Below are 25,556 nucleotides of genomic sequence, written 5' to 3' on the forward strand. Positions count from 1 at the left end.
AGAGAGAGAGAGAGAGAGAGAGAGAGAGAGAGAGATTCTACCGAATCGCTCTTACTCTGCCCATTCACTAGGATTCCCAAATCCTTATTTAGTTAGTTAGTTAGTTTCCTAAGACAATGTCCCATGAAGTCAAAGATGGCCTCCTCTTGATCTTCCTGCCTCGGTCTCTCAAGTGTTGGGGTTTTACCATACCAAGGCACTTAGCTCTTCTTTTTGTCAGGAAATGAAGAAATGTATCTAACAGAATACTTTGTCCAAAGTTAAGCTAGCAAAATCGAGCTTGGTGGAGCATGCTTCTCCTACCATTCAGAGGTGGAGGCAGGAGGATTGATTAGGAGTTCAAGCCACTTTGGCTACATGAGAACCTATCTCAAATGATAATAACAAAACAAAAACCAAAGTTCAAATAAGCAAGAAAACAGCCTAGATTAGCATCAGACTTCAAAGCCCATTCTTTATAACATTCCCTGTACCCAGGCTGACCTTGAACTTTCAACAGAGCCCCCTGCCTCAGGTACAGAGTAGCTGAGATTACAGGTTTGAGCCAATAGGCTCAACTTAATTTCTTAATTTTTCAGTGTTTTTCTTTAACTATAACTGTGAAGAAGTGCTGCAAAAATCTATATTCTTTGTCTCACAACTAAAGCATTTGTTAAAATATAATTTGTAACTAATAGTTGCTTAATAAAATTGTTTAGCAAAGCCTTGGTTTCTTGAAGATTAGTATTCTGGGTCAAATCTAAAGATAGCTTGCTACTGAGGACATAGTTCAATGGTAGAATGTGTACCTAGCATTTCCAAAGAGCTGGATTTAACGCCAGCACCTGCTTTCTGTGGTAAAGCAAAGTCATTCTTTCCCTCCCTCAACTTTTGGGAAGAAGGTAAGAGATTCCTACAGTCTTTTGATTTTCAAGACAGGGTTTCTCTGTGTAGCCTCGGCTGTCCTGGAACTCACTCTGTAGACCAGACTGGCCTTGAACTCAGAAATCCGCCTGCCTCTGCCTCCCAAGTGCTGGGATTAAAGGCGTTCGCCACCACCACCCTGCAGACAATCTGCTGTTATCAGCGACAGCAACCACTATGAGCTGGGATGATAGCCTTCAATTTCTCAACATAGTAAAGTTCTAACTATGGCCATGTAAAAATAAAGTCTCCAAAATCTAAACTTTTTTTGACATAAGAAGCACCTCCAAGTTTTCACACACATGCTACATACAGAATTTAAAGTTATTTAACTCAGTCTGATATTGATTAGCTACTCTGAAGAGAAACAATAACCAAGAAAGGAAGATAACTGCATAGACTCAGTACTGAAGACGTTTCTAAGCTGGAACTAACTGTACCAAGTGGTATGAGTCAGTGTTCTCATAAAACAGCCCAAAACATCTCTCCTGGTGCTGTTAACTCATGACATTCCACACTGAAAGACAAGGTTTTGTTTTGCCAGCAGCTAGCTCACATTTGAAACCTGGATATTTATTATGGAAGGCATCTTTCCCCTTCACATTTACAGATCTGTTTCCAAGCGCTTTAATGTATCCTTTCAACAGAAACAAAGCTTTCTGGTATGTGTAATTTATCTGGCAGCCTCTTCTCTCAACCAGCATTTGCCCCGATTCTTCGAGAGATCAAAGGAGTCACAACCTAACTTTCATAATAAACTAGGATCCAGAATGGGCTTTTGGCAATGACCAGGAAGTGCTGGGCATAACAGGAGGATCAGTGGGCGGGTCATGGCCCTACCCTAGATCACGTTTCCACTTTCGGTGCTGTAAGGCACGGGAACTAACTGAGGGTCTGCACCTCATTTTCTTATTTGTCATGTTAAGTCAGTCTGCCCAGGACACAACCAGCAGAACTGCCCGCTGAATCCCTGGGGTAACCACACCTCAGGGCCAGGGGGCGGCCTAGGGTTGCTCTTGGCTATTAAGGATCCGTGGTGAAGCCACCACACCCCTCATCCTCTCTTCCCGCCCCAGCTTGGGCAGCCAGGCTCTAGGGCTCGTTTCCTACTCAGGGCCCTGGAGTCTTAATTGCTGACCCCGAGTTGATTGAAGACTTCCCACCAGGCCCACTATCCTCAAAGCCCTCGAACCCTTGATAAGGATTCTCTTTTGGGGGGCTCTTTCCTGTCTGCTGCCCCAAGGGTGGGAACTCACGGCTGCCGCGGCGCCAGTGAAAATATCCTCCCCCTCGGTGTCGCTGTCCCCAGCCTCGGGTTCTGACCCCCCGGTAGCCCCTTCGGACTCCGGATCCAGGCCAGGGAAGGGCGGAGGGAGTCGCTCCGAAGCGCTACAGCCACCACCTCCTGACGCCATCTTCCTCCACCCGTGGCGGAAGCAGCAACAACAACTTTATAGACAGTGCCGCGAGCAAAGCGCTCCAGCTGTGTGAGGTGCGCGAGGGCCGTTACGGACCCTGAGGGACCGTCGGGGCGGAGCCTGGGGGAGGGACTTGGGGCGGGGCCTGGGCTGCTGCTCAGCCAATCCAAGCCGGGAACCGAAAGGCCGCACTTGGGCGGGCCAACCAGGCAGAGGAGGGGCTAAGAGGCTGCCAGTTCCTCCGGGTCTTTGTGCCCTGCATGGCTCTATCTGTCACGCTTCTAAGGTTTTGTTTGAATAAAGAAGTAAGTCTGTGACTCACAATGTTTGAAAACCTCTGCATGCCACCTGCTCATGCCAAGCACAGTGCTTTCGAGAGATTTAATAAATATTTTTGATGGAGGGCTGAAAAGACTGCAGGAAGTTTTGCCACTTAGTTTCTGTACAACATTAATTCAATATATACAGAGGCATTCACTGCGAGCTTGGCACCTTACTGTGCGTTTCAAATACAAATACAAAAGCTCCTGGCTCACGGTTTAATGAGTGCTTACAGTTTAATGAAGCAGGCTTGTAAGTCAACAATTTAAACACACTCAGTGTTACAGTGTGCAACAATAAAAGAAGTTATCGATTCTTTGGGGAAAAGCCAGGCTTCACACAAAAGGGGAGATCTCCGTGTATTAAATTCAGTCGTTAAGAATTTGGGGTTATACTTCCGATGGCTATGAGGTGAAATGGCAGGGATATTGTTGGGACTGGATCAAAAGTCCCTGGGACTTAATCATAGGTTGGTGAGTCGGAGTCAACTAGAATTTAAAGATAACGTAGGTTACATCATCACAGGCTAACTCTGAAAGATGACCCTTTCCTTTCACGGAGATGAAACCTGCCACTAACACCAACAGAGATGGTTTGCTTTTCTGGTTGAAACAACCTTAGGCAGGCTTGAAATTCTGTGTTCAAAGTTGGCCTCAAATTCGTGGCGATGCTCCTCCCAAGAACTGGAATTACAGGCACGAGCCATCAGGCCTAGCAAAGTTGGCTGTTTGTTTGCAAGTGCAAACTTAACATCGGGGCGGATTCCCTTACAGACTGTAAACTGGTTGAGGGTCCGGAGAGTGTCTTAGTTTGTAACTTACATTCCTGCTTACACATTGTGTATGGCAAATTAAGTGTCTAATAAATATTTGAGGTGGAAACACAATCAACTCTGTAACTGGTACTTATCAGAGCCATGAACACAAGAACGCTTAAATGCTTTTGTCGGATGGTCATTTCCATTATTATTACCCCACATAGTGAACACAGAGAAAGTTCTCTCGCTATAATTTGGGTGGTGGTTGGTAGAAATAGTCCCCATGGAGAGAAGTTGAACTAGACTAAGTCTCTAGGAGATAAGAAAACCAAGTGTTCCTTGTCCGTGGGCTTGTCAATCAACATTGGTCTCCCAAAATAACCCCTTTCACCGCAAAGGAAATACACTTCCGGCCTGATGAGAAAGTGAGAAAAATTTGTTTGGAAGTGGCTGTAAAGAGTCTCCGTTCCAGAAAATCTTCCAATAGTAGTAACCTTGATCTCCTTCCCCCTACCTCTTTAGGATTCATCTTTAGTTCTTCCTAGGAACTGAATGGGGCACTTGGTGACGCATAACAGTCCGTTACACGATCCTCTGGCTGAGACTACAAGCCCCATCTGCATTTCGCCGCCGCTCCGCTACCTCCCCCATAGACATCCCAGAATGCAATGCGCCTAACGGGCCGTAAGGATTTTTCTGTGCCGGCTAAATCGAGCAAAGCATCTTGGGACATGTAGTCTTTACAGTTAATTTCCCTAGGTCCTTCGCGTTGCTGTTTTGAGTCCCGCCTATTCTCTGCTCCCCTAAACCTTTACACATGTCTTGGTTTATTTGAAGACCAGGAAGTTATCTCTCGAGGTCGGCTGCGGAAAGACGGTGGCTCGGTTGGGACAGTCGCCAGGGATGGCGGAACGTGAGGATGGAGCGAGTGTCTGGGCTGCTCTCCTGGACGCTGAGCAGGGTCCTATGGCTCTCAGGCTTTTCTGAGCACGGAGCTGCCTGGCAGCCCCGGATCATGGAAGAGAAAGCGCTTGAAGTTTATGGTAATTTACCCAGAGCACTATTTGACGTTTTTTGAGAGGCGACATTGGAGAGGGGGTGGAGGAGGGCCTCACCTTTGTGTTGGAGTGGACACTTGGTGTTTTTACCAGACTTAGAGGGAAGCGTGTTCTTCCGGGTCCTAAGTCACACACCAATGTCGGGCTATTCCTAAACCAGGAGCGAAATTGAGCCTGGAACTCATAAACGCTTCGTTCCCCTGGACTGCCTACTGCTGTAGGGACTATGTCAAGAGGTGTGAGCAGAATGAACCTACAGTGGTCAAGGAGCAAAGCATGCCTAAGATTTCACTACTCGAGAGTCTTTCCTCCTTTTGCTACTGGACACGCGTTCCTCCCGCCATAACTGAGGCCACTGTTTGGTAATGGCCGAGTTGGGGACTGGCCCAAGGTCACAGCCACTCTGTTCTGTGACAGAATCAATAGGAAGTGAAGAGGTAGGGATAGGCATCTAAGCGGGAGGCTTTAAATTTACACTTTTCGTACACAGTTAAGTGTGTGCGTGTGCGTGAATTCTCTCAGAGACTCTCCACTTTGAGGGACTGTCTTCATTGTACAGATTGGGAGGTGGTGGTTTAACAAGTACCCAGGGGGTCACGTTGTCAGTAAGGAACAGAGAAACCAATCTTGTGATTGCAAATGTAATGCCTGTTTTTGTGCTCGCTCTCTCTCCAGCTCTTTCCTTCTCTACTCTTGACCCTACTGCCCCAGCCCCTCTCTTCTCTCCATTGACCATTTGTAGTATTTATCAGGGTTGGGGAGAAAATCCAGAGTCTCATACAAATTAAGTGTGCTCCACCACTAGCCCTATTTTTTGAAAACGAAAAGGCCTAGATGTAGTACTAAGAGAGATGGTCATACAGATACAATTTAGGTAAGTTTTATAGGCCAGAAAGAATGATTCCAAAGATGGAATGACCTGGGGAGCTAATCAGGTTTCCTTATCTCTTGGTAGGGGGGCAAGGCTGACTTAACCCCAGGCAAAAGATAATTACTAGTGTGCTGTCTCCACAAGACACTCCTGTCCTACCTTTACCTCTGTGTATATAGCGTCTGGGAACTTCCGGGGACCGGTAATACCACTGTGCAAGAGAGATAATTCTAGTCCTCAAATTTGTATTGAATGACACCTACATATGCAAGAACACCGTGCAGTCGGAGGTCATGAGCTTAAGTAGGAGATACGGACACTCAGAGGAAAGACAAATTGACTGGAAACCTCTGTGAGATGTTAGACTTGGGTCAGGCCTTGAAGAGTAATTGGAACCTGGATATGTCAAAGGTCGCATAAGCTGAAGTACTAGAGTAAAATATGGAGGTGAGGAGACAGAATTAACTGTCCAGAATGAGGCACCTGATAGTGACTGCAAGTGGAGGTGTCTCTTTAGATAGTAGACTGGAACTGAATACTGACGTTTTAAGTGACTTTTATTATGCTTAGTTACTTTGTGCAGGTTTGCACGTACACATGCAAGTCACAGTGCAGATATGGAGGTCAGAGGACAACTTGCTGGAGTCAGATTTCCTTCCAGCAGGTGGGGCTGGAAGGGGATGGAAACCCAGGAGGTCAGGCTTGTTTGGTGGCAGGCCTCTTTACCCACTGTGCCATCTCACAACCACCACCACCCATTGACACTTTTAAATGTAAATGAAAGAATCATCTTTTTAAATATTAAAAAAGTTTTTTTTTTTTTTAAAGTTTGTGTGAGTCCCTGGAGGCCAGAAGTGTTGGACCTCCCTGAAGCTGGACTTACAGGAGGTTGTGGACTACCAGTTGTGGGTGCTGAGAACTGAGTCCTCTGGAAAAGCAGACCTTCATGTCAGTACAGAGCAACGAAAACTTACTTGGGGATGAGGGGAGGTTAGAAGAGTAATGTGAGAACAAACTTGATATCTTTTGAAAGAAATCAAACACCTCAAATCACTAGAAAGCTCGAGGTGTTCAATAAGGGATAAGGTTTAATTTCAGGGTTTGGTAATGGTCAAAGAACATAATACAGAGAACATAATACAAATGAAGTTTAGAAGGAGAAGCCTAGGATAGAAGAGGGGAAACCCTGCTTTCCCAAATCCCATAATAACCTGCTAAGTGAAGGGGAATTTTATCCTCTTTCCTGTCTGTAGTTTCAAATTTTCTATTTTATCGGTAAGGCCAGAAGATAGTCTAGGGAAGGAAAGTTGGATGGATTTCTTTTCTTGGCTGCTTATGAGGTCACCGGGCAAGGTATGAGTAATAGAACAGACCCCAGGCTCCTGAGAACACCAGGCCCACTCACCTGAGACCTGCTTCTCTCCCTTGCCCTCCGTTTATCACTCTCCTTTTTATTCTATTTTATTTTTTTCCATAGGCTTAAGGCAGGATGACTTCGTGTTCTTGCCACTGCCGCGAGGTCCAGCCTTAATCCCCTTCTCTTCTGCTTCTCCATTCACAGTTTGATCTCCCTTCTATCAGCCTTCCATTTGAACTAAAAACCAAACTCAGATGTCCCTAATCTTTGTCAAGATTCTAGCTTCCGTCTAAAGTCTCTGCCCCACCCTCCTGCCAAGACTCGTGGGATGCATTCTCTGATCTGTTGGCTCCCCGCTTTGCACCTCACTCCTTTAACCCAACTGCTTTCTTGTTGAATAACAAATCCGAGACCACTTTAGCCTGAGTTGTCCTGTAGTGTTTAATGTTGACCACCTCTGGCTTTCCTTTTCTGATTCTCTTTGCTCTTCTTTTCATGCTGGCCCATTTTTCTTTTTGAGAGTCTTACTATGTAGCCCATGATAGCCTTGAGTTCAAATTCTCCCACTTGTTTTCTTCCTGTAGCTTTTGCTATGGTTAAAGACTTCTCTTTTTCCCTTCTCTATTCTCCTTTGCTTTTCCATTTTGGTCCTTTTCCTTTTTAGATAGGGTCTCAGCGTGTAGCCGAGGATGGCCTAGAAGTCAAAATTTTCAACATTCAGCCTCACAAGTGCCAGGATTATAGGCATGTGCCACCACAGTCAACTTTTCAAGGATCTACTTGTGGATTTCCTTCCCTTTGTACCAAGGAATCTCAAACTAGGCTGCATATAAGAATAACCTGAGGGTGCTGGAGAGATAATATAGCTCAACAGTTAAGAGCATTTGCTGCTTTTGCAGAGGTCCAGGGTTCGATTCTCAGCACCAACTTGGTGGCTCACAACTATCCTAACTTCCAGTTCCAGGGAATCTGGAGCCTTTTTCAGATGTCTGTTGGCACCAGGCATATACCTGGTGTACACATACACATGTAGGCAAAACATTCTTAAACATAAAGACAACAACAACAAAGTTTTAAGAAAATCTGAGCAGTTTTAAGAACTCTAGCTGATCGGGCCATGCTTTAAACCAGTTAAATCAAAATGCCTAGCGCAGGGCCCAGACAGCATTTTTGTTTCAAGGCATTCACAGTAACCGCAATATCCAGCCAAATGCTTCTTGATGGATTCTATGAGTTCAACAACTACTCTAGCATTGGTGTGCACTTAGTACTACTATACAGCTGTTCAACCTTTACTAGAACATTCCATTCCATTTACTAGAACATTACATAGAACATTCCAAAACCACTGCCTATGAAATTGAGCTAATTTGCTATGAGTCTTTCCACCATGTGCATCTGGGAGATGGAACTCAGGTCTTCAGGCTTGTCTTCTCCAGTTAGCCTCTATGACCCATTTTTTTAATCTTAATACTGGTCTCCCAAATACTTGAGCTTAAAATCTGAGTCATCTCCCTTTTCTCTCTATGCTTGTCTTCCAGATACAAAGAGTTGCCACATGTTAGTTCCTGTGAAATGATTTAGTTGCTTGTCCTGACTCTGTCCCTGTTGTCATGTGCTAATTTTAAGCTGAATTTTTCAGTGGCCGTCTCTAGCTCTTCTTTTGGTTCTGGGTTTTGCAGCTAGTGTGAATAAATTAGCTGTTGACCGTACACCACTGTCCTCCACACTTCCTTGGTCTAAGTCTCCTGAGGAATCCCTGTTGCCTGTGGCTAGTTGTGAAATAACCCTGGTGGCTGGGCCCCACCCTTCTTTTCTGCTCTTTCTTTCCCTAGAAACGAGCCAAGGAAGCGCCTGATGGTTCTTTCCTTCATTCTAAAAGTGATTTATTGACAAGCTGTTCATTTTTTTTCTCTTTCTTTTTCTTTTTTTTTTCCGAGACAGGGTTTCTCTGTGTAGCCCTGGCTTTCCTGGAACTCACTCTGTAGACCAGGCTGGCCTCAAACTCAGAAATCCACCTGCCTCTGCCTCCCAAGTGCTGGGATTAAAGGTGAGCACTACTGCTGAATGGCAAGCTGTTCATTTTCAAAGGTTTAATCCCACCTTCTCTCCAACCAATACTCCTCTGGAGCTCCCTTCACATTCTCCTCATTCATAGTTCCCATGGTTTTGAATTGGATATGGCCTAATAATGATCTAAGGAAATTGTTTTCTCAAAGGTAACTGTTAGTAGAAATTTCTCTCAGATACTTGGGAGTTGCTGAAATATTTGATTAAAAGAAAGTTAGGGTAGGGTGGTCCATCAGGCCCGAAGAGAAGGCTCAGCATTGGCTATTCTTGCAGAGGACCTGTGTTCAGTTCCTTATGAACACAGCCACTCACAGCTGTCGTTCCAGAGGATCTTGAGGCCCTCACTGGCTTCTATGGGCACTACATACACATAACACACAGACATATACAGAGGCAGAACATATACATAAAATCAAAATATATTGCCGGGCAGTGGTGGTGCATGCCTTTAATCCCAGCACTTGGGAGGCAGAGGCAGGCAGATTTCTGAGTTCGAGGCCACCCTGATCTACAGAGTGAGTTCCAGGACAGCTAAGGCTACACAGAGAAACCCTGTCTCTGAAAAACCAAAAAAAAAAAAAAAAAAAAAAAAAAAAAAAAAATCAAAATATATCTTTGAAAATAGTCGGTGCTTCAGCTGAGATGAGAATCATCATCTTCTCGGGGTAGTGGTGGCACACGCCTTTAATCCCAGCACTTGGGAGGCAGAGGCGGGAAGATTTCTGAGTTCGAGGCCAGCCTGATCTACAGAGTGAGTTCCAGGACAGCCAGGGCTACACAGAGAAACCCTGTCTTGAAAAAAACAAACAAACAAAAAAAACAAGTAAAACAAAACAAAAAAAGAATCATCATCTTCACTTACAATATTCATATTTTAATTTAACACCTTGTGTCTGATGCCCTAGATTTGATTCGAACTATCCGGGACCCAGAAAAGCCCAATACTTTAGAAGAACTGGAAGTGGTCACAGAGAGTTGTGTGGAGGTTCAAGAAATACACGAAGATGACTATTTGGTTATCATCAAGTTCACACCAACAGTACCTCATTGCTCTTTGGCAACGCTTATTGGTAAGCGAGTATGCATGTGTGGGTGCATGCACATTCTGTTTTCTCTTGGTCAGTGTGTGTCTATATGAATGTTTTTTAAATTTTTAATTAATTTTTGTGTGCATGGGTATTTTTTCTGCATGTATGTCTGGGCACCATGTGCATGCAGTGCCAACAGAGACCTGCTGAGGCATCTTGATGGCAGTAAATAAATGACTTTCAATACACTTTGTTTTAAATTTTTGCATATCTTGGCCCACCAGTGGCTTATTTTGAGGGGTGGGGTTCAAGACAAGAGTTTCTTTTTGTAAGTTCTGGCTGTCCTAGACCAAGCTGACCTCAAACTCATGAGAGACCCGCCTGCCTCTGCCTCCCGAGTGCTGAGATTAAAGGTGTGCACCATTGTGTCTATCTTCTACCAGTGGCATCTCATAAAGCCTAGTGGGTTCGTCCGTTATGCTTGAGTGCCTGTTGGCCCAGCAGAAAAGGCCTGGCCTTTGTGGTGCTCCTTTGTTCTGGTCAGTGCCCACTCTGCTGGGGTACTATCTACAACAGTCACCTTACACTGTGACCTTAGTTCACCATGTACAGAATGGACCCAGCTCCCCGGATTTACTGGGGCAGCCATGAAACTCTATTTTAAGTTTCCTCATGGTACCAAGCGCACAGGAGACCCACACTGGGAGGAGCTGGTTTTCATCTATCATGTATGTGGATGTGCTTTGAGCTTTATGTTCTTTCTAGAGCCAGTAAGAAGGGATACAAAGATAAGGAAGATTTTTTTTCCCCTATCATAGGACTGTGCTTAAGAGTGAAGCTCCAGCGGTGTCTGCCATTCAAACACAAGGTAAGAAGCTTGCTACTGCCTGAAACCCAGAGCCTCAACATGAGCTCAGCCAGCACCTGTCACTGAGCCCCGTCCTACTCCAGGTTGTCTTTTGTAACATCTATTAAGGTGTAATACACGCATCATATAAGCCACCTGAAGTAGACGGCTGAAGTAGACCATTTGCATCCCCTGCAATCCTGTATGCAGTCAAGTGTGGTAGTACATGAGTAATGCCAGTGCTTTCGAGGTTAAGAGAAGATGCTGGCCTGGGCTACACAGCCAGATCCTGTATCAAAAATGGAAAGAAGAGAGAGGGGGCAGGGGGAGGTGGAGAGAGAGAGACAGAAAGGAAGGGAAGGGAAGGAGGGAGGCCAGCCTACACTGATTAGCAGTTTTTCTATGCTTACTGCATACCGTTCTCTGTACAGAACAACCATCTATTTCCAGTCTTCATAGTTTGCCTTGGGATATTTCATTTTAATGAAATTAGACAGCATGTGGATTCCTTGACTTAATATGTTTTAGTGTTGATGCTTTAAAGTGTGTGTTTTATGCTTATGTAGTGTCATATAATGTTCCAATTAAATGGAGAGACCTTGTTTAATTTTACTTTCTTACCAGTTTTTAGACATTTGAGTTGTTCCCACTTTTTGTTAAAAATACTATTTTGGGGCTGAGGAGATGGCCCTGTGGTTAAGAGCACTGGTTGCTCTTACAGAGGACCTGAGTTCAATTCCTGGTATCCACATAGTTGCTCCCAACCATCTATAACTTTAGTTCTTCTTTTGACTTCCATTGGCACATGGTACACATACATACATGCAGGTAAAACATTTATACACATAAAATAAATAAATCATATATATATAAATATATAATCATATAAATAAATAATTTATATAATTGTTTTCCCAGTTGTCCAATAATATCCTTTATGGTAGTAGCGTTCTCTCCCTTCCCTGCCCCTCCCCAAGCACAGGTTCTCACTAGCTATGTCTAGACTTCATTTAGGCAGGAGTAGTTCCTTGCTCTTATCTTTCATGATTTTGATTTGTTGTTGAGTCAGGATCTCATCATTGTAGCCCAGGCTGGCCTGAGTTCAAGGCTATCTTCCTGCCTTAGCTTTCCAAGTGATGGCATTATAAGCATCCATCAGCACACGCAGAGATCTTGACACTTGTGAAGAGTGTAGACATTTTACAGATTCTCTCTCAAATTGGGTTTTCAGATGTATCATGATTAGATTATTATTCATTTTTTGGGGGGGAAGGGTTTCGAGACAAGGTTTCTCTGTGTAACTTGGTTGTCCTGGAACTCACTCTGTAGACCAGGCTGGCCTCGAACTCAGGCCTGTAGATCCGCCTGCCTCTGCCTCCCAAGTGCTGGGATTAAAGATGTGTGCCACCACCACCCGGGAGTTATTCATTTTTGGTAAGAAAGCAGAACAAATATGTTTTCACTACATAGCATGAAGAGGCTATAGTTTTAGTTTGTCCCATCATGACAGTTATACTATTAACTATTTGGTTATACTGAGGTAACCAGTAAATTAATAATTTACATAAGAACAGGGGAGGAAATGCTTGACTCTTCATCTCTGTTTGTTGGCCTTTTTTTTTTTTTTTTTTTTTCTCCTGAGACAGGATCTTACTATGTAGCTCTAGCTGTCCTGGAGCTCACTATGTAGATCAGGCTAACCTCGAACTCACAGAGAGACACCTGCTGCTGCCTCCCAAGTGCTAATATTACAAGGCATCTGCCATTATGCCCAGGCTATGGCTAGTTCAGAATAATGAGTCATGTGTAAATTTTAACCAAAGTTAAACATTTGTTTTTCATGGAGTTTTGTGCTACTGGAGGAATCTGGATAGTGGTCTTTTTAATTGTGTGTGTGTGTGTGTGTGTGAGTGAGAAGAGTATGTTTGCCATGGAACACGTTTGGAGTCAGTTCTCTCTGTCCATTGTGGGTTTCGGGTATTGAATTCAGTCATCAGGCTTGTATGGCGAGCACTTCTACATGCTGAGCCATCTCACCAGCTGAGTTTTGTGGTTTTAAAAGAAACAGAACTAAATGGGGCGTGGTGTGCACACCTTTGATCCCAGCAATTGGATCTCTGAGTTTGAGGATAGCCTGGACTACAAAGTGGGTTCCAGGGTGCCCAGGGCTGTTACACAGAGAAACCTGTCTTAAAAAATAGAGACAGACAGACACACACACACACACACACACGGGGGGGGGGGGGGGGGGGGGGAGGTGGATGGAGAGAGGGAGATAGAGAGAGACTGAACTAGATTAGATGGTCTCTAAGGTTCCTATTAGCTATAATCATTCTGAATGTTTTCCTCTTGAAAACTGTTGATCTCTGGGTCGATTCTGTGCTGACCTCTGCACAGGCTTGCCTCAGCCACAGGGTTTGCAGCAGTTTTGTGGTTGTATCAAAAGCTCTTGTGCTTAGGGGTTGACTAATTTATGGGGCTAACAAGGCTAGACAAGACGGCTTTACTGGTATTACACTTGGGAATGAGTTAAGGCACATAGCAGGAAAAGGAGGATGCACATGTATGCAAAAACCTATGTATTTGTCTCATTTTTATAAAGCAGTAACTTTGTGTGTGTTTGTGTATAAAATATACATAAGAGAAAAAATGTGTTTGTGTGTGTAGAAGTGAGGAAGAAGAAGGTACACTGGGTTGCTGATGTGGTGCCCCTGGGAGGTGGGACAGGGAGTGGATCAGATACAGATTTGGGAAGAGGTGAGATCTGTGTGTTTTCATACAGAAATCCAGGGGCACGCCCCCTGCAGGTCAGTTGGTGGAAATGTTTTGATTCCATCCTGTTAGGTCTCTGATGTTAACAGCATGGTTTGCGCGCACGTGCATGCACGCACGCGTGCGTGTGCACACACACACACACACACACACACACACACACACACACACCATCCCCCATCCTGGGTCTGCCCTACACACTCCTGGACTCTGATATTTTGCTTCTGTCTTTCTTCTCTCCAGTTGGAAATCTACATTTCTGAAGGAACTCACTCTACAGAAGACGACAGTAAGTGAAAATGGCTTCAGCTAATACTTTTGTCTTGGGTACTAGGTTGTCAACCAATTACCCCAGCTGATATACTGGGGTACCCTGCAAAAAAAGAGGGGGCACCACAGGTATGTCTTCCTTCACAGGTGGGGACGCCCAGGGATTTAAAAGAAGCCATTTTTCACTGCGTCCTGTAAGCTAGAGCCCGTGAACTTAGCTGGTTCTGATCGCAGCCTATGTACAGATCTGTAAATATGTCCAGCTCTAGAGACCTTGAGTTACAAAGGCTTGGCTCTTCTCCATCAGTCCCTTAGCTGTGTGGAAAGTTGAAACCGAGGATCTCATAAGTCATGTGTTAGGGAATCTGCAGGTGTGAGGTTGGAGGCAGAGGTGGGACAGGAATGCTTGTGACTCCTCTTCTGTAGAGAGAAGACAACCAAATAGTCACTTGAAAATTGTAGAAGTGGGATTTGAAAACAGCAAAAGACAAAATGTTTCATTAGTTATGTGGTACATGGAAAACAGAATTTTGTACAAATGATGGACAACAAGTAAAAAGAAGAACATTGGAAGTGCTTGCTTCCTGCCAGGCATGATGGCACATGCCTTCAGTACCAGCTCTCAGGAGGCAGGGGCAGGCAGATCTGAGTGTGATGCCAGCCCGGTCTACAGAGTGACTTCCAGGCCAGTCAAAGTGAGACTCTATCTCAAGTAAATAATAAAAGTGCTTATGTGTTAGCATCACTAAATAGATTGAAAAGGTAGAGAAGAGCAAAGGAGGAGAAAATGGGGAGGTGATGGGTGACATGAGAGGGAACAGAGTGAACCCTAAAAGTATACTGTAATAAGAGAGAGGCGAGAGAGGACACTGGCCATTTCAGAGGGCTGCCTGCCAGCCTGTCTCAGAAGCCTGTTAGGTACTGGAGGAGAACAACGAAAATCACATCCTGGTTTTTATAGTTCCCTGGGGGATAAATGCTCCAAACCCCCTCAACTAAAGAGTTTTATCTCTCACTTTATTTATTTACTTATTGTGTGCATTTTGCCTGCATGCGTGTCCGTGTATCACTTTCATGCCACCAGTGCCTTCAGAGACCAGAAGAGGACATCAGATTCCCTGGAATTGGAATTATAGTTATTAGCTGCCATATAAGTTTTGGGAATCAAAGCTAGGTCTCCTGGAAAAGCAGCCAGTGCTCTTAACTTCTGAGCCACCTTCCAGCCCTCACTTTATTTATTTTATTTACTTTTTATAGTGCTAGGGATTAAACCCAAGGCTTCAAATGTGCAAGGCAAGAGCTGTACCCCCGAGCTATATCCCAAGTCCATTTTATTTGTTTGTTTGCTTGTTTGTTTGTTTATCTATGAACTTGGTCTCCCTATGTAGACTAGGCTGGTCTAAAACTCAGAGTTCCTTCTGCATTTGACCCCTGGGTAAAGGCAGGCACCACCATGCCTGGCCAGACATTAGAATTTTTGCCATGTAAACAGCACTATAGTAAAAAAACAAAACAAAACAGGATTAAGTGGGAAAAGCAGCAGTTTTGAATTTCACTCTGAATGTAACTATATAAAAATGTGTGTATTGATGATGCCCAGAAAGAAATCAAAATCTCAGTTGGTTGTAGAGTAGAGCATAAGAGAGTATTTTTCTCTTGAGACTGCTTTCAGGACCTTAGTCATTGCTTTAGGATGGATTAGTTAAAAGCACATGCTGCTCTTCCCGAGGACTGTGGTTCAGTGTCCATCAGGCATCTCACAGTCACTCAGGGGTTCCAGGATCCTATTCTGGCCTCCATATGCACTTGTGAGCAGTGTGTGTGTGTGTGTGCGCACAAGAGGAAAAAAAATCTCAAGAAACGATATGATGAGTTAGCTGTAAGTTCTCAAGGAGTTAAATGCTTTGTATTAGCAGGCTGGACAAATGCTGTCTGACCGCTCTGTCAACGCAGTTCTGTTAACTTTTGTCCTTGTGTTTTGCAGTCAACAAGCAGATAAATGACAAAGAGCGAGTGGCAGCTGCAATGGAGAACCCCAACCTCCGGGAAATTGTGGAACAGTGTGTCCTCGAGCCGGACTGACCCCTTCCTAAGAGCCAGTGGCCTGGAAGCACTGGATCTGCTTGTTTAAATCCTTTGTAAAATGTAGAGGACACATGTCGACTATATAGATGATTTGTACCTCAAAGCTTTTTTTGTTTTTTGTTTTTTGTTTTTTTGTTTTTTTTTTTTAAGACAGGGTTTCTCTGTGTAGCTCTGGCTGTCCTGGAACTTGTTCTCTTGACCAGGCTGGCCTTGAACTCAGAAATCCACCTGGCTCTGCCTCCCAAATGCTGGGATTAAAGGTGTGCGTCACCACTGGCTGGCCTACAGAGCATTTTTTAAGATGATTCTTTCTGAGCAGATTTCAGTTATGAGGTAGATTCTAATTGTTCAGTGAGTAACATTCTCAGGATTTCTAACTCAAGTGACCAGACGGAAAAATATTTTCTAGTTATTATGTGTAAAATGTTACTATTTTTCTGATGACCATTCTGATACAACTGCTTTTCATGTTAAAATATCTACTGTGCCCAAATGTATTTGATTTAAATCATTCTAAAATAAATATGACAGATGATTCTTATAATGGCTCACCTTAGGTTTTTTCTGAATTATAAATTCTCATGTAAATGTGAACTGTTAACAGGCATCTCCAGAGCTGTGTTCTCTGATTATTATGTAGAGTGAAGCCTTAAAATGAATAGGCGAAGCCAGGCAGTGGTGGCGCACACCTTTAATCCCAGCACTTGGGAGGCAGAGGCAGGCAGATTTCTGAGTTTGAGGCCAGCCTGGTCTACTGAGTGAGTTCCAGGACAGCCAGAGGTATATAGAGAAACCCTGTCTTGGAAAAAAAAAAAGAAAAAAAGAAAAGGCGAGAACTGGTTTCCTTTTTTGGAGAACCCTGGATGCATGCATTTAGAGTTGAGGATCATATGTGGAGAGGATCAGATGATTTCCATAGTTTTAAATAATTTGTTTTATGTGTATGATTGTTTTGCCTCTATGTATGTATGTGCACATGTGTATGATTGCTTTGCCTGTATGTGTGTATGTGAACATGTGTATGATTGTTTTGCCTGTATGTGTGTATATGCACACATGCTTGCCCAAGGAGTTCAGGAGAAGGGATCAAATCCCCTGGGACTTGAATTACAGACAGTTGTTAGCTGGCATTTAGGTGCTGGGATCGAACCTAGGCCCTTTGAAAGAGCAGTGCAGGTGGGTGCTCCCAATCACTCAACAACCATCTATCTCTCCAGCCTCATATTAACACAGGTTTAAAGAAGTCTCCTGGGCTGGTAAGATGGCTCAGTGACTAAGAGCACTGGCTCTTCTTCCAGAGGTCATGAATTCAATTCCCAGCAACCACATGGTGGCTCACAACCATCTACAGGGGGAGCTGATGCCCTCTTCAGGCAGGCAGATATATATGCAATAGAGCACTCATACACTAAATAAATAAAAAATTAAAAAAAAAAATCTCCCAAAGCAGAGCTGAGGATCTAGCACAGTGAAAGTGGTGTGCTCTGCAAGGTCAAGTACCTGGGTTCAAACTACCACCCTAAAAAAGTACTACAAGAGCCAGGCAGTGCACGCCTTTAATCCCAGCACTTGGGAGGCAGAGGCAGTCAGATTTCTGAGTTCGAGGCCAGCCTGGTCTACAGAGTGAGTTCCAGGACAGCCAGGTCAACACGGAGAAACCCTGTCTTGACACCCCCCCCCCTAAAAAAAAATTACTATAAGGTACTTGTGCAAAGGTTTTTGTTCATTTTGTTTTTACTGGGTCAATCTAGATGTTCTGCTCTTTCTTTTTACTTGGCTCAGCTTGATACGGAAAAAAGTATACATTTGGAGTATGAAAGGGTGTGGTAGGCAGTTTGCAACAGAGCCTAATGTCCTCATTACCTGGCTTTTGTGCTCTTGTACAGTCTCTTCCACATTGAGTCACAGCTGGTGGGCAGACCCAAAGAAATGGCAGAGGGACATAGTGTGACTATTGAGTGTAGATTAGAATAAGTATTGCCGTTTCTGTCTTGGTCTTTTGGATTGCTCTCTCTGCCAGAATCTGGCCACTACAACCAGAGAAAACTCAAGCACACCTGTGGACATTTTCACCAGTAGAGGAGGCCCCATGGTCTCCTACAATCACCACACACTAATTTGCAATCTTCGTGAAGCACCGTAGAAGCCATTTTCCACCCACGGTCACTGTTAGGTAGATAAGAGTCTCATAAAAGACCTGGGCTATGCTAGAGACCAAATGTTTACTGTTTATTTCACTAAGAGTTTTTGGGCAGGGGTTAGTTTGTTACGAAACACTAAGTCACAGAGTGCTGGGTGCCAACCCCATTTTGGCAGAAGGCTGGGGATGTCACACTTCGCATTCTGTTGAGGGAAATTTTAAGAAGTTATCTCAGAGTTGAGAGAGTGTGCTGTCTGTGGATGAGAGAGACTCAGGACAGTGCTTAGGGCCCAAGGAACAAAATGGAACAGAGCAAGAGGCTGGGGACCTCGGAAATTTAGACTTACTTTAAATAAATAAATAAATATATATATATATATGTGTGTATATATATACACATATATATATACATATATATATGTATATACATACATACATATATATGTATACTATGTATGTATATATATATAAATTTAAGTACATGTGAAAGACCCCTAGAACTGGGGACATCCTTACTCAAGTCTCAGGATGACGTGACCACCCAATGACTCACGAGAGACTGCTGCAATCACATGAGGTTTATTGGGGATACTGGTACCGGGGTCGATCTCATGACCTTGCCAGTCAGAAGAGTTCGACCCAGAACACAAGAAGTGTAGGGTATTTAAGGGAAGCTGGGGGCGGGGAGAGAGTTACCAAGGAAACAGAACACAAAAACAGTGGAAAATTTCAGAGGGACCTGACCCAAGGTATTCAGTTAGGGAGGGGAACACATTCATTCTAGGAATGTAATCTTCATCTACTGGTTGACAGGGTGGAGAGTCTCATAAACCACTAGACCTTCATTTAGTTCCGCCCTCATTGTGGATCATTCAGGAGGGGCAGGTATCGGGAACCAGAGCCCTGAGGCTCTGGGTTCCTGGAACTGGCTATTTTATATTTCTGGCTGGCTACAGTGGACCTCCATGTCCTTTTAGGTAAAGGTTATACACCATACATTTGTATTAAATGCCCTCATTTTAAATTCTAAGATTCTCCAGCCTTTCACATGTATGTCTGTGTAACACATGTATGCCTGGTACCTGTGGAGGCCAGTAAAGGGCATCAGATTCCCTGAAATTGGAGTTACAGATGGTTGTGAGCTGCCATGTGGGTGCTGGGAATCAAACCTTGGGTTCTACAAGAACAACAAGTGCCCTTAGCCACTGACTTGTCTCTCTGGCCTCACGTCTAACTACTTTGAAGACAAAACAGCGCCTGAGTATTCATGACTCTTGCTGTGGTGTCATAATTGACACTGGCCAACAGGCTTTCAGCAGGGCCAAGGAAACCTCAGCAGAGAGTGTCTGGACACATGCTGCCTGGTGCCCAGGGATATTTGCTCTGCTCTGTGCTCTCCCACCTAATGCACACGTGTGTGCCCGCATGTGCCATTTGACCAGTGCTTAATTCTAGAACAGCCATTCTCAATCTGTGGCTCGCCCCTTGAAAGTCAAATGACCCTTTCACAGGGGTCTTATATCAGATATCCTGCATATTTACATTATGATTCATAGCAGAATTACATCTATGAAGTAGAAATAAAATAATTGTGTAGGAATGGGTCTGCACAGCATAAGGAACTGTATTAAAGAATTGCAGAATTAGGAAAGTTGAGAAAGTTCTAGAAGATGGGACAACCATTCTCTGAGAGGATCTTTGGAACTTGTGATGTTGGGGCCCAGAAAACAATACCCAAAATGTGTTTTGGCTGAGTACTGTAAACTAGGGAAACCAACGTCAGACGTGATGCCTCATGCATATAATCCCAGTGCTCTGGAGACTAAGGCAGGGGGATCACCTTGAGTTCAAGACCAACCTAGGCTAAGGAGTGAGACTATTTCTTAGCCCCAAAAGTAATTAAGACAACGCCTTAAAGGCAAAGTTTCTCTGCCCTCCTGTATCACGTGCCTCTGTCCATCTCTCCCCTGAAATCATAGGATCCAGAATTTTTCTTCCCCAGGACAGGTCCTGGAATAGCCTCTCTTTCAGCTTAGGAGCTGAGCATCAGGAAACTGCTCTATCCTCGCTTCAGAGGGTCCTATCCCACTCCCTGAAAGGAAGACCACTGCAGAGAATCCATGAAGTCTGGACAGACAGACTTGTTGGCCCTGCTATTTCCCTGCACGCATTACCCCATACTCTCCCATGCATCTCTAGCAGAGAAATTTCTTTGGAATGGGATGAGATAAGAAACATTTTAGGGAAGCTAAGGGTCTAGGTCTAAGTCTAGTGGTAGAGCATTTGTCTCATAAACAGTCCCCATCCTGTGGGAAAGGTGCCAGTGGTAGAGGAATATGTACTTGAGAAACTGACCCAGAAGAATTCAGACCAGCCCGTGCCATATGTAAAATACTCTGTCTTAGTCAGTGTCATATTGCTGTGAAGAGATACAATGACCAAGGCAATGCTCATAAAAGTAAGCACTTAAGTGGGGGCTTGCTTATAGCTTCAGAGGGATTAGTCCATTATCATCATAGCAGGGGGCTTGACTGAAGGCAGGCAGGCATGGGACTAAGCGCTTACACCCTGATCCTCAGGCAGAAAGAGACACTGGGCTTTGTGACACACCTCTTTCAACAAGGCCACACCTCCTAATCAGTCTCAAACAGTTCCACTAACTGGAACCAAGCATTCAAACATGAACCTCTGGAGTCCATTGTTCAAACAATCACAGATCCTGTCTTACTCAGGGTTTCTATTGCTGTGATGAAATACCATGACTAAAAGCAAATTGGGGAGAAAAGTGTTTGTCCGGCTCAGGCTTCTACATCATAGTCCATCATCAAAGGAAGTCAGGGCAGGAACGCAAACAGGACAGCAACCTGGAATACCTGATTCAGAGGCCGTGGAGGGGCTGCTTACTGGCTTGCTCAGCCTGCTTTTTTATAGAACCCAGGACTATCAGCCCAAGGGTGGCACCACCTACAATGGGCTGGGCCCTCCCTTGTCAATGAAGAAAATGCCCTACAGTCTAGGGCATGGCCGGATCTGATGGAGGCATTTTCTTAATTGACTCCTACTCTTGGATGACTTTAGCTACTGTCAAATTGACATAAAACTGTCCATCACAGACCCCATCTCAACAAATGAGAGAGAGCGAGAGAGCGAGAGAGCGAGAGAGAGAGAGAGAGAGAGAGAGAGAGAGAGAGAGCACATGAGAAGGCTTGAGACTTTTCAAACTGTATGCTGTTACAATTGTTGATAACTTCACCCTTGTAAAGTAACAGTAACCAGGACAACAGGTAAACCAAAGGGTACTGGAGTTCCAGTAACATTTATGGATTGAGGCTGGAGATGTGGCTCAGCTGGCAGAGTGCTGGCCTGGTGCACATGAAGCCCTGGGTTCTATCCCCAGCACCGCACAACCTACAAGGTGGCCTGGAACTTACGATGTAACCCAGGTTGGCCTCAAACTCAGGGGATTCCTCCTGCCTCAGCCTCTTGAGTACTTACGAGTATGAGTCTCCACTTGAAACTTTAGCACTGTTATTTATAGCCCAAAGCTATTGATTTGGAGTCTCAGGAATGTAATCCCAGCATTTAGGAAGGAGAAGGAAGAGAACCAGAAGTTAAAAGTTGGATTAGGCTGCGGAGTAGTAAGTTTGAGGTCTTGTTTCAAACAATAACAACTATAACAGTAATAGTAATGAGATGAGTTAGATTATGTTCATAAATATACTTTTTGTTTTATTTTAGGCAGAGCCACATTATTTAGCCTTGGCTGGACTCGAATTTAGAGCAACTTGCCTGTCTTTGACTTCTAAATGCAGAGATTACAAGCACATGTCATCGCACTTGGTGTAAAATTTAATTTCATGTGATTTTCATGCATTCTGAACTCTCCCTTCCCCCAGTCTCAACTACTTAAAAACAATGAATCCTATCTTACCTTGAAGATAATATAAAAACAAGTACTGAACTACATTTGACCCCTTTGGAAGGTCTCAAACCAATTTGAGAATCAGTCAAAATGTAGACCTTCCCCCAAGGGGGGAAAAAAAAAGAAATTTACAGACGTGACCTTGACTCCAAGACATCTGAAGCCAGTGGACCCCAAGTCAATAGCTTTGGGCTATAAATAACAGTGCTGAAGCTGGAAGTGGAGGCTCATACCTGTAAACACTCAAGAGGCTGAGGCAGGAGGATCTCCAGGAGTTTGAGACCAACCTCGGTTACACTGTAAATTTCAGGCCAGCCTCAACTATAGAGAGGGCCACAGGCTCAGAAAGCGAAGACAACATCAGTGAAACTAAACAAATAATGGAGTCAAGCATTTGAGCATGCTGGTCCCCTGATAACTCTCCAGATCCGCACCTTGTTAGAAGCCTTCTCAACACATGTGAAGCAAGCACTTTGTGACCCAGAGGTGGATGTTTCCAGCAGGATATAGTGGCCTGTCAGTAGGAGAGGGCTGCAGGTTAGGAGGCAGAAGGATTGTTACAAAAGTCACAGGGCGGGCTTGGGAGATGGCTCAGCGGGTAAGAGCACTGACTGCTCTTCCGAAGGTCCTGAATTCAAATCCCAGCAACCACATGGTGGCTTACAACCACCCGCCCTCTTCTGGTTTGCCTAAAGACAGCTACGGTGTATTTATGTATAATAATAAATCAATCTTTGGGCCGGAGTGAGCGGAGCTGAGAGTGAGCAGGTCCCAACAACCACATGAAGGCATGAAGGTTCACAACCATCTGTACGGCTACAGTGTACTCATATACATAAAATAAATAAATAAATCTTTAAAAACCAAAAGCAGGGCTTCCACAGTCCAGTAGATTTCCCTCCTGTATTAATAGTTTCCAGGCTGGCCCTGTGTGATGATCTTCAGGACAGTCATGCTAAGATTGGAGACATTGCTATGTGAGGCTCTCTTCTAGTGCAGCCAGTGCCACATGGACCCTTGACCCTCACAGAGCAGGTGACCAAGATCACAGATCTAGGTTAAACTGCACCTTGTTCTAGCACCTGGGCTCTGAGCTTGTTGTGTGATACCATGAGTAAGTTGCCTAACCTCTGTGTATTTTTTCATCCCCTTTTCTACATGTCGGCAACATTACCTATGTTATAAGGCTGGTGTGAGGATTAAAAGAAAGAATGCTGAGCTCTATATGGGAAACCTAGTCTATGCCTTGTTAAAAGGAGAAGAGAGGAGCTAGGCCAGGTGACAACTGCTTTTAATCCTGGCATTTGGGGTGGGGGTGGGGTGGCTACTGAATCTCTGAGTTCAAGGCCAGCTTTGTCTTCAGAGCAAGTTCCAGGACAGACAGGGCTATACAGAGAAACCCTGTCTTATAAAACCAAACCAGGGCTAGTGAGATGGCTCAACATGTAAGAGCACCGACTGCTCTTCCGAAGATCCTGAGTTCATATCCCAGCAACCACATGGTGGCTCACAACCACCCGTAAAGAGATATGACGCTCTCTTCTGGTGTGTCTGAAGACAGCTACAGTGTACTTATTTATAATAATAAATAAATCTTTGGGCCGGAGCGAGCACGGTTGACCAGAGCAAGGGGGGCCGACCGAAGCGAGCAGAGGTCCTAAAGTCAATTCCCAACAACCAGATGAAGGCTCACAATACAGCTACAGTGTGTACTCATATGCATAAAATAAATAAATCTTAAAAAAAAAAAAAAAAAAAAAAAAAAAAAAAAAAAAGGAAAACCAAACCAAACCAAACCAAACAAAAAATTAGCAGAGAGGTTTGGTGCTAAGGCATGAGGAAGCAACTGGGTTATCTTGGCTAGGCGCGCTTACTAGATGTGAACACTAGATGGCAGCAAAGCACGATTCTTGGGAGCGAGGTCTCAAAGGTCTCTACACAGGTCTACACCAGATTAGACCCTGACCCCAAGCTATGGGCTCTGCACTTTGCTCCTTTGTTCTGACTGGGATGACTATAACTGGAGACTTTCTTAGGCGTAGAATTTCTTTGTCAAAGGTTATTATTCTTTTATTTTTTTTTAATTTTATGCATACGGGTGTTTTGCCTGTGTGTATGTATGTCTGTACACTGCGTGCATTCACTCTGTGGGTGCTGGGAGGACCCAAGCCCTTCAGAAGAGCAGCCACTGCTCTTAACTGTTGGGCCATCTCTCCAGAGAGATCACGATTCTTCCCAAAGCACTGGTACATGTTGCTATCATTCTGAAGGAGCTGTATGCCTAAGGTACCAAGAATGCGGTCTGTGTGTCTCTGCTATGCACTAACATTGGAGTTATTACTTATAAAAAAAAATTCCCAAGCTCAATGTCATGATTTGAATCTGTCTGGCCCAGGGAGTGGCACTCTTTGGAGGTGTGACCTTGTTGGAATAGGTGTGTCACTGTGGGCATGGTCTTTATGACCCTCATCCTAGCTGCCTGGATGACTATTAATTTGTCTTCCACTAGTAGGTTTCAGAAGAAGATGTAGAACTCTCAGCTCCTCTTTCACCATGCCTGCTTAGATGTTGCCATGCTCCCACCTTGCTGATAATGGACTGAACCATGAACCTGTAAGCCAGCCCCAATTAAATGTCCTTTATATAAGACTTGCCTTGGTCATGGTATCTGTTCACAGCAGTAAAACCCCAACTAAGACAGTGAAGGACAAAAAAAATTTTCTTTTTCTATTGAAAATTTTTAAATAAAATTAAATATTTAAAAATCCCACTGGGGGAATATATGTATCTCAAAGGATATTATTTGTCTACTTTTCTATTGAGATTTTCAGTTTTTAAGCCTAACTATCCCTATACTCCCTCCAGTGGGAGATAGGGATAGGCTTACAATACAGCTACAGTGTGTACTCATATGCATAAAATAAATAAATGAATCTTTTTAAGAAAAGGATATATCCCTATCCCCCACTGGAGGGATGACTCAGTGGATAAAATGTTGGCTATGCCAACAGAAGGACTTTAGTTTAGGTGCCCAGCACCTCTGTGCCCAGCTGGCTTGGTGACCAACACTCATAATCTCAGCAGAAGCAGGGTGGGTGTAGCAGCAGCCTGCCTGTCATCCCAGCATTTGGAAGGCAGGGGAGAACCAGAACAAGCTGGCTGGCTGCCTTGGTCAAATGATCACACTTTGGGTTTTTAAGAGAGAGAGCCTGCTCCAATAAATAAAGTGGAGAGATATTGAAGAAAGCACCTGATGTCAACATTGGGCTTCTGTGCACATGCATGCGTGGGCACCAGAACAATTGTGTGCCCACCCACATGTGAACACACACACACACACACACACACACACACACACACAGAGGAGGAGAGATCAAATGGCTTGATAGTGCGTTCTGGAGGCAGAGGCAGGCAGATCTCTGTGAGTTTCAGGAGAGTCAGAGCTATATAGTGAGACTTTGATTTAAAAAATAATCAAATGAAAAGCTATCTATATAATGTAAACATGGGTAGAGGGATAAGCACCAGGGAAGCCAGGAATGTTAAACACGCAGGTTTGTCTCCTCAGCGGAGAAGATGTGTACCTGTTTTCCACCCAGAAGGCTGAGAATGGATGTGAGCAGCCTGGTGACCTGTGCTCTCTGAGGGCCAGGCCACACCTCAATCCCCCAGACTATTATGTTTGTTTATCCAGAACTTTCTCGTTAGACTTTTATCTTGAGTATCCTTTTGGGGGG

General features: G+C 44.3%; 2 protein-coding genes across 3 annotated transcripts in view; one reads left to right on the top strand and one right to left on the bottom strand.

Moving 5' to 3' along the window:
• Positions 1 to 4,141, bottom strand: part of Snx1 (sorting nexin 1) — a 36,061-nt gene extending 31,920 nt beyond the window's left edge. Inside the window, exon 1 of one of the 2 annotated variants that reach the window (XM_031343261.1) lies at positions 2,160 to 2,498. In XM_031343261.1, the coding sequence (XP_031199121.1) occupies positions 2,160 to 2,318 (159 nt within the window). In that variant the 5' untranslated portion in view covers positions 2,319 to 2,498. Of the gene's footprint in view, positions 1 to 2,159; positions 2,499 to 3,913 lie in introns of those variants that run through there. The other variant, XM_031343262.1, reaches the window with a different exon arrangement.
• Ciao2a (cytosolic iron-sulfur assembly component 2A) lies at positions 4,029 to 16,298 on the top strand. Its single transcript, XM_031343263.1, has 5 exons — positions 4,029 to 4,442; positions 9,661 to 9,825; positions 10,602 to 10,651; positions 13,646 to 13,691; positions 15,657 to 16,298. Exons 1-5 carry the CDS (start codon positions 4,319 to 4,321, stop codon positions 15,752 to 15,754), a joined length of 483 nt encoding a protein of 160 aa, XP_031199123.1. The 5' UTR covers positions 4,029 to 4,318; the 3' UTR covers positions 15,755 to 16,298.
• The last annotated feature ends 9,258 nt before the right edge of the window (positions 16,299 to 25,556 follow it).

Source organism: Mastomys coucha, unplaced genomic scaffold (genome assembly GCF_008632895.1).
Source record: "Mastomys coucha isolate ucsf_1 unplaced genomic scaffold, UCSF_Mcou_1 pScaffold23, whole genome shotgun sequence".
NCBI lineage: Eukaryota > Metazoa > Chordata > Mammalia > Rodentia > Muridae > Mastomys > Mastomys coucha.